Source organism: Heterocephalus glaber, unplaced genomic scaffold, assembly GCF_053883595.1.
Source record: "Heterocephalus glaber isolate CG9 unplaced genomic scaffold, H.glaber_assembly_v1.0 deba00000331, whole genome shotgun sequence".
Taxonomy (NCBI): Eukaryota; Metazoa; Chordata; class Mammalia; order Rodentia; family Bathyergidae; genus Heterocephalus; species Heterocephalus glaber.
This window is the reverse complement of record NW_028258142.1, coordinates 56,440,136-56,454,895: the sequence shown is the minus strand read 5'-3', so window position 1 is coordinate 56,454,895 and position 14,760 is coordinate 56,440,136. Positions and strand designations below refer to the sequence as shown.

At 45.7% G+C, this 14,760-nt stretch overlaps 1 protein-coding gene across 5 annotated transcripts in view; it reads right to left on the bottom strand.

The window, feature by feature from the left end:
* Positions 1-14,760, bottom strand: part of Slc35d4 (solute carrier family 35 member D4) — a 108,482-nt gene that overhangs the window by 63,371 nt on the left and 30,351 nt on the right. For 4 of the 5 annotated variants that reach the window (XM_004853159.3, XM_021265154.2, XM_021265157.2 and 1 more), the window contains exons 6-10: positions 14,095-14,120; positions 10,906-10,957; positions 9,275-9,323; positions 8,537-8,582; positions 7,090-7,125 (exon numbers count right to left, since the gene is read on the bottom strand). In XM_004853159.3, coding sequence (XP_004853216.1) covers positions 7,090-7,125; positions 8,537-8,582; positions 9,275-9,323; positions 10,906-10,957; positions 14,095-14,120 — 209 coding nt within the window. The remainder of the gene's footprint in view (positions 1-7,089; positions 7,126-8,536; positions 8,583-9,274; positions 9,324-10,905; positions 10,958-14,094; positions 14,121-14,760) is intronic. The other variant, XM_021265155.2, reaches the window with a different exon arrangement.

Below are 14,760 nucleotides of genomic sequence, written 5' to 3'. Positions count from 1 at the left end.
TCTAAAGGAGCATGGGAACTGGGAAGGGTAGGGGAAAGGAAAGAAGGGAAAAGAAAAAATATGAGAAAAGGAAAAAAATGGAAACAAAATCTTTGCAAATAGGGAAGGGTGGAGGGGATGAAGGGAGGGGAGGGGAAGGGGAAAAAAATAAGAACCAAGATGCATCATGTAATGGTACAAGATCCCAATGATGAATGTAACTGCATTCTATACCTAAAATGTACCAAGAAACTTAATGGGGGGGTGGGGAGAATGAACAAGAAGCATGGTGATAATTTTCTACTTAAACATGTGGGGAGAGACCCAAGTCTGCCTTCTATTAAAAAGAAACGGTGTGTGCTCAGTTCGACAGCACACGAACTAAAAAGACATGGTGTACAAGCGCATGTGCTGATTTCACTCCTTATAAATGATCCAAACTCCTGGATACAGAGCAAAGCCTTTCCAGTCTCAGAAGTCCCACTCATTTTCAGCCCCACGTACATCCTTCCCTTTTCCTCTTTCCTTCATCCTTTGCCCCTACCTGTGTCCTAGTCCCATCTCTACACTAGAAACATTAGACAAAGTCAGCACCAGGGAGCAAACAAACTAAATGGGGTCTAGAAGGGTCTGCCAAAGGCGAGGACCATCCTACTATGTATCTATCTGCCTCTCTCCGAATCCTGAGAGCGTAAAGCAACTCCTAGCCTCAGCAGGCAGAGCTGCAGGCAGCCCAGACAGAAGAGCCCTAAAGCTCAGCTGACTGCAGGGTTCTGGGTGTTGATTCCAGCAGCAGGCACTAGCAAGAGACAAAAGAGAGGCTCATCCTGATTCACACCTCTTCATCACTCGTATTGGAAGGAAACCCTGGAAACGAGTCAGGGCTTTAGCAGCGTGTGCCGCAGCCTCAGGCAGGAAGTGAGAGCTCCAGGCTCACTGCTCAGTGCATTAGAAATAATCCTCACATCAGCTGTAGGAAGAAGACAGAGAAAGAGCTGAGGGTCACAGAGGCCCCTTTCCCAGAACCCTATTCCTTGCTGTGTGATGCAGCTGTACCTTCTGTGCAGATCTGCCTAACAAGGCCCAATGTCTTAGAAACGTTTCTCGTGAGCTGAGTGTGGTGGTGCACACCTATAATCCCTGCACTTAGGAGGCTGAGGCAGGAGGATCAGCAAGAGGTTTAGGCCCACCTGGGGTACACAGTGAGACTGTCTCAAAAAAAAAAAGAAACGTGTTTGTGGTGTGTGGGTTTTCGTTGTTTGGGGGGTCCTGAGCATGTTAGAAAGTGCTCTGCCAACCACTGATTTACGCCTCCAGCCCTGGAAACACATTAAACACCAAGAGGCTTCTGCATTTTCAGAAATGTCCCCAAGAAAACAGCTGGTGGGTCTGAGCAGAGAATGACTGTTTTCTGCCGAGAACAAAGGCAGCCCCAGCCGTGCTTGGGGTGTCTTGCGCTTTACAAGGCGCTGTAATAAGTGTAGGACATTTCCAAGCCTCTTCTGCAGAAGGAGCACCTGGCTCAGTGTTCAGTCTCAGTCCAGGTCTCCCTCAGGAATCGGCTGGGGCTCAGCTCAGACCTGGCTGCTCTTTAGCACTGGGCAACCTGGGGTTCCCAGCAGCGAACCTCGCTTCTCCAGCAGTGCACAAGTGGGGGCTACTGAAACCCAAGAATGATGCTGGATCTTCTATTTAGAGAAGTCCAGATGCCGTGTTTAAAAGTTATAAACTGGGCCACACGAGCAAGATAGGGATTCCAGACCGGAAGTACAGGCTTATTCTGCCAAAGAAAACACTGCGGTTGCTCCATGTTCTGTAAAAACCATTAGTCTCTGGGAATGATTCTGATGGTGATGGTGATGGTGATGGTGATGATGATGACGATGAGGCCTCCGTGACTGAAGGCCTTCAGGGGGGAAGCAGCTAAGAAGTTCGCCATGAACGGTCTCAGTGCGATGCCCAGGCTGAGCCTGAACGTGCGATCCTCTTGCTTCAGCCTCCTACAGTGCTAGGATTATGGGGTACACTCAGCTACCTTCACTTTTTTAGTGAAGAAATTAAGGCACGAAAGAAAGTTAAACAAACTCACCCCACAACAAACTGGAAATTCAGAAGGCCCTTGCTGAAGATTCCACTGTATATGAATATTCAGTATTTATGATGGGGCGCAGAAAAATGGAGGAAGGAAATCTCAAATTGCTTTTGGGAAAACATTGAAAGCCCAAGTACAGTATTTTCACTAAAAGCAGTTAAGATCTGGAGAAAAGAATGGAAAAGAAAATAGTGAGAAGGAGAAATAGAAAAAGTAAAATTTGATGGAAAAAATGCATTTGTCATATCTGCTTATAAAAAAAACAAGTGCAGGAAAAAGCTGGAGAGGAAGAAAGAAAAGAGGGCTGCCCACTCCAGCACGTTGCGGGTAACTGGGCGGAGAGAGTGCAGTGGGCTTTGTGGGGCTTCAGAAGCGCTCGTTAAATCAAGGGCTGGTGAAGAGGAGGTTTCCAAAGGCAGCTGTGTGAAGCCAGTTCTGTGACAAAGGAAGAGAAATCCAGGGGTTACGGAGAGGAAGGAAGTTCAGAGAGCAGAAAAGCCCAGGAGAAACGAGGGCTGGTGACCCTGGTGAAATAGAAGAAAATAAAGTGAACCCAGGAAGGGAAAATGCAGGGGAATTTCTGGAGAGACAATGAAATGATCTCGAGAGGTGCGAAGGAGGAAGAGAGCAGCACGGAAAGGAAGGAAGGGAGGGAGGGAGGACGCACAAATAACGAGGCACACAGGGCACACAGAGATGGGAGGAACAAGAAGGGTTCCATCTTCAGGGAGAAATCAACACAGCGGCAGGCAGCTCGAACTCCAGGCCAAGGACCAGTGCCTGGATCAGAAGGAGCCAGCAAGATGAGGAACGTGGGGGAGGACAAAGAGAGAAGCCCGGAGAGACTCCGAAGCAGCACCGGGAGCAGAAGAGACTCCATCCAGGAAAGGCGTGCATGGGGCCAAGGGGAGAGGCCAGGCGCCGAGGAGGAGTGGAGAGGACTTGGAGAGGGGCCACGGGGACCCTGTGACGTCGGCGGGGACGCTCCGCCAGGTGAAGGCTGTGGGCTGGTTAGGAAGGGGAGGGGGAACTCCTCCTGCGCTTGCTTCTGGGGGCCTAAAGAAATGTGCTGACAGTGGTTGTATTCGTAAATATATTTCAAAATTCATTTTTTAAGTTTCAATCAAAAGTCAGTCCTTTTATCGAGAATGTTTGTCCAGAAATATATACATATACATTCTGTATATATACACACACATAAACATATCTATATATAATATTTCCTTATCAAATACACCTTCTTGGTTGTATTCAAGAACCATAAGCATCCTGGGCATGGTAATCCCAGGACTTGGGAGGCTGAGGCAGGAGGATCCCATGAGTTCAAGGCCAGCCTGAACTATGGTACATAACGAGACCCTGTCTCAAAAAACAAACAAACAGGCCCGGGATTTGGCACAGTGGCACTGTGCCTGCCTCGAAAGCGCAAGGCCATGACTTCAATCCCTGGTACCGAGAAAAAACAAACAAACCAACGAACCAACAAGAACATGTGTGCTAAATCCATGTAGGTACTTAATGAGGAAAACCAGCTCCACTACAACCATTAAAAAGTAAACAGCTCTGCTAATAATGTTGCTTTTGTTGCAGTAGCTGTTTTGTTTTATAAATGTACTTCAGATAAATATATGTAATACTTTGAAAAATAGAAAAAATTGTTATGCTTTATGCTCTGAAATCTGTGTAAAATATAAAGTGTCAACCATGCATCTTGTCTAAATAACTTTTCAGCACACAACATATACTTGGCTTAGATGAAAGTAAAAACAGTAAGATGCCTGCACTTTTAATCCATGCTTTTATCTTATATTTCACTTACTTATGTCACAATTCCTCTTCTTGTTGTGTTATTTAGTAAAATTCATTTTAATTTGTAAAAAATAAAAGTCAAGCTTCAAACGTGATTGTACCTTACAAATAAATATCCCTTGAAAACCCCTGGAACCTCAGTTCTAGGAGTTCTGGGAGTACTGGGGCTTCACATCAGAAGAAGCGTGTGGGGAACTCTTCTCTTTCTTCCCAGGCTCAGTCCTGCACCCCGACAGTGAGCGGATGCGCAGTGTGGATGCCTCAGCCTCGGGGCACCTCCACCTCAGCCCCTGCCAGCAGCAGCCTCTCTTCTGCTCTTCTAGGAACAAGGGAACCCAGGAGGGCTGCAGCGGGGCTCAGGGCTACCTGGTAGGATTCCAGGGAGCATCTAGAAGCCAGAGGCTTGGGCTGAAGCATCCCTGAGCCCACAGGGGACAGATGTGGGGCTCAAAGGTCAGGGCCGGAGCACCTCTTGTCTGAGAGCTGCACTGCTACAGTGGACCCTTGACTTATGAACTCAATTTGTTCATGAGGGCTGGCTGTAACTCGAGTTGGTCAATGAAGGCTCAGGCTCCTCTACACAGCCTTCAAAGTCTCTCTCCTGTACACAGGTAGATCTCTTTAAGGGTCAAATCTGTATCTGAAATTTAGTAAAATACTTTTTCTGCAACTAGTGACAAGATCATATGGCTTTTTCCTTTCCTCTGTTAAAATGATGACTTTTGGGGGTGGATCTTCCAATGCTGAACCAACACTGCCATCCCTATAATAAAACCACTTTCTACATCCTGCCAGATCTGACTTCCAATAGTTTGTTTTGTGAAACAAATTTCTATCTATGTTCATACTTTTTTTTATTATCTTTATCCAGTTTTAGGATTAGCACAATGTTGATTTCCTAAAATGAGGGGAGAAGTGTTCCTTCTTTCTTCTACTTTAAATGTTTGATATAATTTATCGGTTAAAATGTATATCAGCCTGCTGTTGTCATATAGGTAGGTTTTCAAGCTAGGAATATACTTTCTATAATAGGTGCTATTCAAATTTTATATTTCCTCCACAGTTTCATTAATTTGTCTTTCAAGGTACTTCTTAGAAGTTGTCAAATTTATTTCAAAAAAGATTTCTATATCCTTGTAAATTCTGTAAAATCTGTGGTAATACCCTCTAAATTTTGATATTGTAATTTTAAAACTGTATAATTGGTATTGTGTAACAGGAAGAAAAGGTCTAAAGGAGTAGGGGAAGTGGGAGGGGTAGGGGAAAGGAAAGAAGGGAAAAAAATATGAGAGAAGAAAAAAAATGGAAACAAAGTCTTTGCAAATAGGGAAGGGTAGAGGGGATGAAGGGAGGGCAGGGGAAGGGGAAAAAAATAAGAACCAAGAGTAGAAAAAGGTTTTATGAACAAAACCTCAGTTGCCCGTGAACTAGCACAATGAACAAGTGGGATCTCTTATTAAAAAGCTTCTGCATAGCAAGAGAAACCACCAGCAGTGTGAAGAGACAACCCACAATGTGGGAAAAAATCTTCACCTGCTCTTCCTCAGACAAAGGTCTACTATCTTGAATCTATAAGGAACTTAAAAAGATCAGACCTCCCAAATTTAAAGACCCATTCTGAAAATGGGCATCTGAGATGAACAGACATTTCTCAGACAAAGAAGTAGAAATAGCAAATAAATACATGTAAAAATGTTCAACATCACTGGTCATTCAAGAGATGCAAATGAAAACAACGCTGAGATTCCACCTCACTCCAGAAAGAATAGCTGCTATCATGAAATCCACCAATAACAAATGCTGGTGGGGCTGTGGGGCAAGAGGAACCCTGCTCCACTACTGGTGGGAGTATAGACTGGTGAAAGCACTGTGGAAATCAGTATGGAGATACCTCAAAGAACTAGGACTGGAAGTCCCATTTGACCCTGCTATTCCACTGCTGGGGATCTTCCCCAAAGAATTAAAGGAGCATACCACAGTGATATATGTGCACCCATGTTCATAGCAGCACAGTTTGTAATAGCTAAAACTTGGAAACAGCCCAAATGCCCATCAACTGGAGACTGGATAAAGAAAATGTGGTTTTTTTATAAAATGGAGTACTACTCAGCCATAAAAAATGAGAAATTAGAGACATTTATAGCTAAGTGGATGCACATTGAGGTGATGCTCTTAAGTGAAATAAATAGGACACACATGTATAAATACCAAATAGTTTCTCTAGTGTGAGAAACTGAAAGTGTAAATAAGGACTAAAACGTGCAATAAATAATGTGAATTAGGAAGCAAAGGGGCAAAGGGGAAGGGGAAGTGGGAGGGCTAGTGGAAAGGAAAGAAGGGAATCAAATTAATATGAGAAAATGGACAAATGGAAACAAAATCTTTGTAAATAGGGAGGGATGGAGGGGTTGAAGGGAGGGCTGGGCAAGGGTGAAAAATGAGAACCAAGAGAGATTATGTAAAGGTGCAAATTTCCAGTGATGAATGTCATTATATTGTATACCTAAAATATACCAATGACTAGAATGAATAATCGATAATGCAAAATAGGAAGAAAAGGTCCAAAGGGGTAGGGGTAGTGGGAAGGGCAGGGGAAAGGAAAGAAGGGAAAGGAAAAATGATGAGAAATGGAAAAAATGGAAACAAAGCCTTTGTAAATAGGGAAGGGTGGAGGGGGTGAAGGGAGGGCTAGGAATGGGGAAAAAATAAGAACCAAGATGCATCATGTAAAGGTACAAGTTCCCAATCAGAAATGTAAATGTGTTGTTTACCTAAAATGTACCAATAAAAGAATTTAAATTTAAAAAAAAAAAAAAGAACCAAGATACATCATGTAAAGGTACAAGATCCCAATGATGAATGTAACTGTACTTTATACCTAAAATATACCAATAAACTTAATGGAAAAAAAAATCTGTATCTGAGACCAGCTGAAAGCAGAAGCGGCTGGCATTTGGGTTGTAACTCAGGACTTTGGTCCTAAGTTAAAACTAAAATTCCAGTCATAACCCAAGTTGTTCATATGTCAGGCCAGCTGTAATTCGAAGGTCCACTGTATTTGGTTTCCTCAATTCTGTTCATCTCACAAATGATTGAACTTGCTTTCCTTCCAGGCCTAACTGCTCAGAGCTCTTATAATCATAGTATTATTAGAAAATAAAAATTCATTAACTCTAGGATTGTTTAACACTGCTCTTTAAAAAACGTACCTGAATATATAGTTTAAGTACTGCTGGTCAATATCACTAAGGCACAAGAAAGAAAAAGATAAGACATGAAATAACACAAGTAATTCTTAAATACATAAAGTAGTCATTATCTTCTTCAATAAATTCTAAGTAAGTTACCATTGTTGTAAATTATCAATAAATAGGAGGGGGCTGGGGATGTAGCTCAGTGGCGCTGCGCCCGCCTGGCAAGTGCAAGGCCCTGAGTTCAATCCCCAGTACCCAATAAATAAATAAATAAATAAACAAACAAATAAATAAATAAATAAATGGGAGGAAGAATAATTTACATTCAAAACAGTTCTAGTTTTTTTTAAAAAACCTGGATAAATTTTTTAAATTTCTTTATTTCTAAAAATTGTTTAAAATTTTTTAATTTGTACATAATAATTTTTCCTTGATTCGTTTCTTAAAGAAACAGTACTTATTTAGCATATTGCACACATTTTCCTCTGTGGCCAACTGCTTCCCACTGGCCACTCTCAAAGGACTGTGGGTCCAGGCCACCAGCCTGGTTTCTAAAGTGACTGTATTTAACAAATAACAGCAGCGGTAACAAACAGTGAAACTCTTAGTGTCTATTCTAAATATCATACGGGATTTAAAATAATTATTTGCTGCTTATCTGAAATTTGAATTTAACTGGGCAGCCTACATTTTAGACAATTCTCCTGGCTTTTTCATCCAAAAGCACTTTATTAAAGAACAAAGGGATCTGGGCGCGGTGGCACACATCTGTACTCCGAGCACACTGGGAGGCTGAGGCAAGAGGGTCTCAAATTTGAGCCCAACCAGGGCAATTTATCAACTTAGCAAGACCCTGCCTCAAAAATATTTTTAAAAAGGACTGGGGATGTAACTCAGTATGAAGGCCCTGGGTTCAGAATCCAACACTGAAAAAAATGTTTAAAAGCTCCATGGAAGTCGAGGTTTCTCAGAGTGCATGACCTGCTCCCCTTCTTTTGCAGGCCTCTGGCAGCCCCAGCACAGCCAGGCCAGTCTCAGGCCCTGACCCCCAGCTCCAGCTTGGCGGGGCCACAGTGATCATCTTTTTCCACCTACCTTTGCCAAGGTGGTTCTGTTGGCTGCACATAGTGAAGGCCTCATTTTACCCAAGAATAGGCTGGAAGCCCGGAGACTCCTGGGTATAAACTGAGTCCCCCTGAGCTAGAGGTGTCCAGCCAGGGGCCCCAGCAGTGGGCCACATGCACACCCTGACACTCTCCTCTAGGTGGCTGTCCCGCAGGAAGGAGGCCGAGAATCCAGGGACCCGCAGCCAGGTGGAAGAGGCTCAGCAGCAAGAGCAGAGGGGGTGCTTAAGAGTGGGGTCTGCGCCCTGTCTTCACCTGGCCTTGCCATCACAGAGACTCAGCCCTTTCCTCGAACCCAACTACAACCATGCCCACCACCCCCAGCATTAAGCGCTTACCTTAATGTGCTGAGTTTCCAGGCCTTGCGTAGTATTTTATAAACCCCTGGAAATGAAGCAGTACGTGTGTCACCAGTGCATCCTGCTAAAGAGCCGCCTGCACTTGGGTGGGCACAACCAGGACAGGGGACCAGAACACTGGGGGCGTCAAGTGTGGGAACTCAGTGATCCTCCAGGGCGAAGCCGGCCAGTCCTTCAGGGGGCTGCAGAGAGGCCAGGCAGGGACAGCAGCTGGACAACAGGTGGATTCCACCCACAGGAAGGCTCTCTCCTGAGTACCACACCAGGACAGAGAAATGCCTCAGGGGTTCTGACCAGCTGGCCTGCCTTAACAAAGGCAGTGTGCTGCTTCTTCCCCCTAAGACTTCGGACAAGAGACACTGCACGTGTGATTTCAAAGGACATCAGATGATCCTTTGAGTTCACCAACTACGTTTTTTAATTTTGAGGGGTAGATGACTGAAAGAGAGTTTTTTACATGACCTTCTAGATATCCTCTGTTTATATGAGCAGGCCAGGGCAGGCAAAACCCAGGCCAACATGGAAAAGTGGAAATTATATTGGAAATGGAAATATTTGAGGAAAAACTCCACAAAGAAAAGCCAACCCAGAAAACACCCATTTTGTTTTAACTTTTAACACCTTGTTTTAATTTTCCTATACCTTAGGGTTACTGAAAAGTGGATATAGAATAAAGACTAAATAACAAACTTAAGTAAGCATTCTTTTCAAACTTACCTACACAGAATAAGTGAATTACAGCCCAAAAATATCCCTCTGGATCAAACTGTAACACAGATTAAAAAGAGAAAAAATGGATTTTAAAAATGGCTGGACGTCCAGAGAAACAGGACCCAGTGTTGCAACAGAAACCCGAGTCAGCTCCGTGCAGTGCCCAGGCCTTGCCGGTGGTCCGTGTCTCCTTGTTCATCATGCAGAAGCCCACAGCATCCTAAGAGGACACCACCTCCAGCAGCCAGTTCCCTATCCCTGCGTCCACACGGCCTGCGAACGCACTCATAACAAGGAGACAGATCTTTTGCAAAAGGATAAGGGACCAATAGATGGAGGGGCAAGGGAAAGGATGTAAAAAGAACTAAGAGTGTTATGTACATGGACTAACTTCCCACCATGAAGGTCATCGTGAACTGCAAACAAACAATAATACAAACAAAAATTAAAACCTAAAAAAAACCCCAAATGCACATGCATGGCACCCAAGGACCTCCACGACAACCCCCACCAGCCCCTCCAAGTGCATCCACAGCCCCCAGCACTGAAACAAGGATGACCTGCATTTCCCTGGGCATGAAGGCTTAGCTCCACAACTTGGCCAAAGGGACTCATCTTCTTCCCTTCCTTACTCTCCATAGGACTTAATATCTGATACACTCTAAAGTTTCTTTATTCTTTGTTTCCACTGCCACCTGCTCTCCACTACATTATAAATTCCAAGAGAGCAGGAGTTAGAACTGGGTAGACACAAAGTAGTTGCTCAATTAAACTGAGTCCCAGAGTACTTTCGATCCCTCCCACATGCTGGCCTCACCTGCTCTCTCCTCCTGGCCAGCTCCTGCTCACTCTTCCAGATTTGGGTCCAGTAAATGACGTCTGGGTCACATAGCCAAATCCTCACTAATTCTTTAGCTGCTGACCTTGAGAGCCCTGCTATTCTTTAGCTATAAAATGGAGATAATAATAGTCCCTGCCCCTACAGAGTCACTGTGAGGTTTTAAATAAAATAGGGCACATAAAGCACTGGCAAAGAGCCCATCCCACGGCAGGATTCCTGTGACTGTTAGCGGGCCCTACTTCCCGGCCGAGCCTCCTCAGGTGTAGGGGCCCGTCCCACCCAGCACCAACCCTGACTCCCCACGGGGGTGCTGCCCTGTTGGCTTCTCTCTTTCCTCCCCACCACTCTAAATAGACGCCAATTTCTGCCAGCACAAGGACTGATCTTTGTGCCCTCAGAGCCTGGCTCTGTGCCTGACACTTGGGTGACTTCAGGATGCTGGGGGAGAACGGGAGGGAAAAAGGAAAGAAAAACCTGTTCAGAAGATGACTAAGAGGCCGGGGGTGGGGTCATCCGGGCCTCAGAAGGAAAACCACACAGCCACTGAAAATAATGTGACAATCGTTCCCCATAGAGGCCCCAGGGATTCCAGGAACAATGACTTGGGCTCAGTGCCCGAGGCTGGCGACTGAGGAGCGGGCACACAGGGTGGCCGGGCAGGTGACAGAGCACCGAGAACTGGGGGCGGCTCTGCCAGGTGGAGCTGCCCGAAGCTGGCGGCCTGGGAAGCTCTGCGCGTGCGCGAGGCTTCAGCGAGGAGAGGCGCTTTACAGGCACAGCGCGTTCCCGGACTTACCTGGGGGTCGTTGAAGGGAAGGCACCCCGCAGCGGCCAGGAGGAAGAGGGCACTGTGGACAGGCAGATAAAAAGGCAGCCTCACTTTCAACATCAAAGCGCCTTCCAGAGAGTGCAGAGGCGGAGGAGACCACCCCAGGGCCCCAGAGCCCCAGAGCCCCACTACCCACACCGCGTTCCCTCTCTGCTGCTCGGCTGGCCGCTCCACTATCCAGAGCCGGCCATTTGCCGGACACTGGAAGCCGAGGCTGGCTGCCCAGGAAGGCAGTGCGCGGTCCGGTGTCTAACGACGGGAGGGTTTCCAGCCCGCCTCAGGAAAAACACCAGAGACAAACTGGGAAGTCATATCACAATTGTGCTGGTTATAAAAAGGAAGATACATTCAAATCCTTGGCCACACCACCTAAACCACATGACCAACTCAGTGGCTCCAAGAAGGGACAGAGCCACATCACACCGTCCTGCCAGGACGCAACATCGCACACACATGTAATGTTCCTGCCAACACGCGGAGCCTGACCAAGCTGTAAGTGCTGAGATGGTCCTAAACTTGGGGACAGTCCACAAAGCGGCAGGTGGCACTTCAAAATGTGAAGGCAGCCAGGCGTGGTGGTACACACCTGTAATCCCAGCACTCGGGAGGCTGAGACAAGAGGATCGCCACAAGTTCCAGCCTGGGCTACAGTGAGTTCAGGGCTAGCCTGAACTACATAGCAAGACCCTGTCTCAAACCCCCATCAAAAAAATGAAGGCAATGAGAGGCGAGGAGCTATCTCAGATTAAAGGATGTGATACGGCCGTGCCATCTTTGAGGGGAAAATTGCTGGGAAAAAAATACTGGGAAATTGGCAAAATCTGAACATGAGTCAAAATTAGATAATAGTATTAGACATCAATTTTCTAAATTTAATAATTGTGCTGGTTATGTAAGAGGTAGTTTTTAGAGGATGCACTTTGAAATACTGGGGTAGGGTCCTGGTCTGCAACTTATTTACAAATGGTTCAGAAAAATAATAATATATATTCTTCTTTGGTAATGTGTATGTATGTGTACACAGGAGAGGAGAGAAGATGGGGAGACCGGAAGGTGAGAAATGAAAATGTAAAGAATGTTACCAAGGGGTGAATGTAGTAAACAGTACGTGGGAGTTCATTTTAATATTCTGGCAACTTTCTGTAGGCTTACACTTTATTTACCAGCTAAAAAGTGTTACTAGAAAAATACATATATCACTGGGCATGCTGGTGTACGCCTGTAATCCCAGCACTCAGGAGGCTGAGGCAAGAGGATTGCTGCAAGTTCCAGGCCAGCCTGGGCTACCCAGTGAGTTCAAGGGTAGCCTGAACTACACAGTGAGACCTAACTAAAAAAACAAAAAAATACACACACTGAAATATTTACAGATGACATGCTGTGAAGTCGTACTGAAGACAGGCAGTGGGTGGGTCCCTAAGTAGAAACACTGCTGAAGCTGAGAGAGGGCATCCATCTGCCTTGCACTGTATTTTTCTGTCTACTTCTCATGTGTTTGATAATTTCCACAATACAGTGTTTTTTAAAAATTCTTGCACAAAGGAAAAAAAGACATCGCCAATCACGAATCTTTTTAGAAAGCTGTGCTCAACCATCACAAAGCCCCTTTGGGTGTTTCTCAGCAGGACTCTCTTGGGCTTCGTATAGGAAAAGATCTGACCACCAGCTTCCCCCAGTCATTCTCTGCTTCTCAACAAAGGCACCAGAAAGCACAAAATCCAAACCACCTCTTGTCCCTCTCCTTCCCATGCCACCCCACTATGGACCATTCCATCAGGTGTAAACAGAAGCACCGAGCACAGCACCCTGTCACAGGATTCTGTCACATGTCGCTTCATTGGATCCCTATTCTGTAACAGACCAGCAAAGTGGGCTGGGCCGGAGGCAGGAGGATGGGCACAGGGGGCCCTGGGAGGGTGGGAAGGAGCGGGTGTGGCCTGAGGCTAACCTCCATCCACAGCCTCCCCACCTCCCAGACACACACAGCCTAGAGGACAAGGCAGAGCAGAGTGAGGTGAGCAGAGGCCAGATTCTGGGGGCTCCCTGGGTCTGCACAGCACCCCACAGCTTCTAGGTGGGAAGAGCGGAGACTCCCACAGGCCTGGTGCTCACCAAAGCAGAGGGCTTCCCAGAATACAGGGCGATCTGCGCACACAGTGACGAGCACAGGGACACCCAGCAGATGGCCCTGTGGGATGGGGGACTGGGGTGAGGCCTGGCTCCTGCACATGTGACCTGGAGCAGTGCCTGGCTGCCTGTGTATTCGTGGGATTCATGCCTCTGTGACACCTACAAATCTCCTTCGGAACAGGTGGATGAGTCCTGAGGTTTAGTTTTATGTATTTTTTTCTTCTTTCAAGTTGCCAAAAAAGGTGAGGGGGATTGGACAAAAGCCAAACCATAAGCCAAACCCATGTATGAAAGCACCTTTGTTGGCTTTCTGTCCATGGCTCTGAGCTGCTGATCTAGTGCCAAGGAAGCAGGAAGTAAGGAAAGCTCAAGGCCGGGGGTTGGAAAGAAAAGGGGGTAGAGGGACTGCCTGAGAACCCACGGGTCATGCTCTGCTGAGGAAACTGAGGCTCAGTGGACAATGAGACCTACTCTCACTGAGCGTGGTCTCACACGCCTGTAGTCCCAGCACTCAGGAGCCTGAGGCAGGAGGGCTACATAGTGAATTCAAGGCCAGGGTGGACTCATAGTGAGACCCTTCAAAACAACAACAACCAACAAAACTGCCCGAGATCACTGCACTGTGTCCTAGGATGGCAATTCGGATCCTGGGACTCACAGCTAGTGTACTTTCCACCACGGAGAATCTCAGAGGCCTGATGCACTGCCAGAACTTTTTTTTTTTTAATTTTAAGTTGTTTCCATGTTTTTCATTTTCATTCTTCTTTGGTGTTGCACAACTATCGTGGAAGTTTTAGGACATCAATGGCTGAAATCTAGCATGCATTGGTTTTTATTTGTTTTCCTTTTAGGAGTAAAATATTGCAGAAAAAAATGAATAAATTTAAAAATAAAATACAAAATTGGATATGTAACTATTTATAACAAATTCCTCTGTCAGCGCCCAGAGTGGATATTTCCCAAGTTAAAATCAAGTTAAACTTTATATTTCAGAGGGCTGCTTTAAAAAACAAAAAAAACCCTTACCTGCAGATCTTTGCAGAAGATATGTTCTGTATGAAAGAAAACAGACATTATTAGTCTTCAAAAACACCCCCCACCCCCCACCCCCGCCAAAAGAAAACATTTAGATTAAGAGGCAAATAAATTACAAGCAAAGTCATGAAGGGGCCTAAGAGCTTGCTGCACTTTAGTATTTACTGAGGCTTTTTCTGCTTGGACCAAATGAAGGATGGGTCAGCTCAGAGCTGAGTCACTTCATGAAGCATCAGAAAGAATGTTTACTGGTGAAACCCAAAATACCAGCCCAGCCTTCCCAAGTTTTACCACCAAGAAACGGAGAGAGAAAATGCGATGCCACCTGCAGGACAGTAGAAGCAGCTAAACTCTAGTTCAACTTCTATTTTGTGTTTCTGTTTCCATTTATTCGTTTACCTTTTTTCTTTTTTGAGACAGGGTCTTGCTCTGTAATTCAGACTGGCCTTAAACTCACTTTATAGCCTAGGCTGGCCTCAAACTAGCAGCAATCCTCCTCCCTCAGCCTCCAAAGTCCTGGGATTATAGGCATGTGCCACCAAGCCCAGCCCTCATTTACCTATTTTTGAGACAGGGTCTCTCTGTCTTGGCCAGGCTGACTTCAGACTCCTGCGTTCAAGTGATCCTCCTGCCTCAGCCTGCCAAGTAGCTGAGACT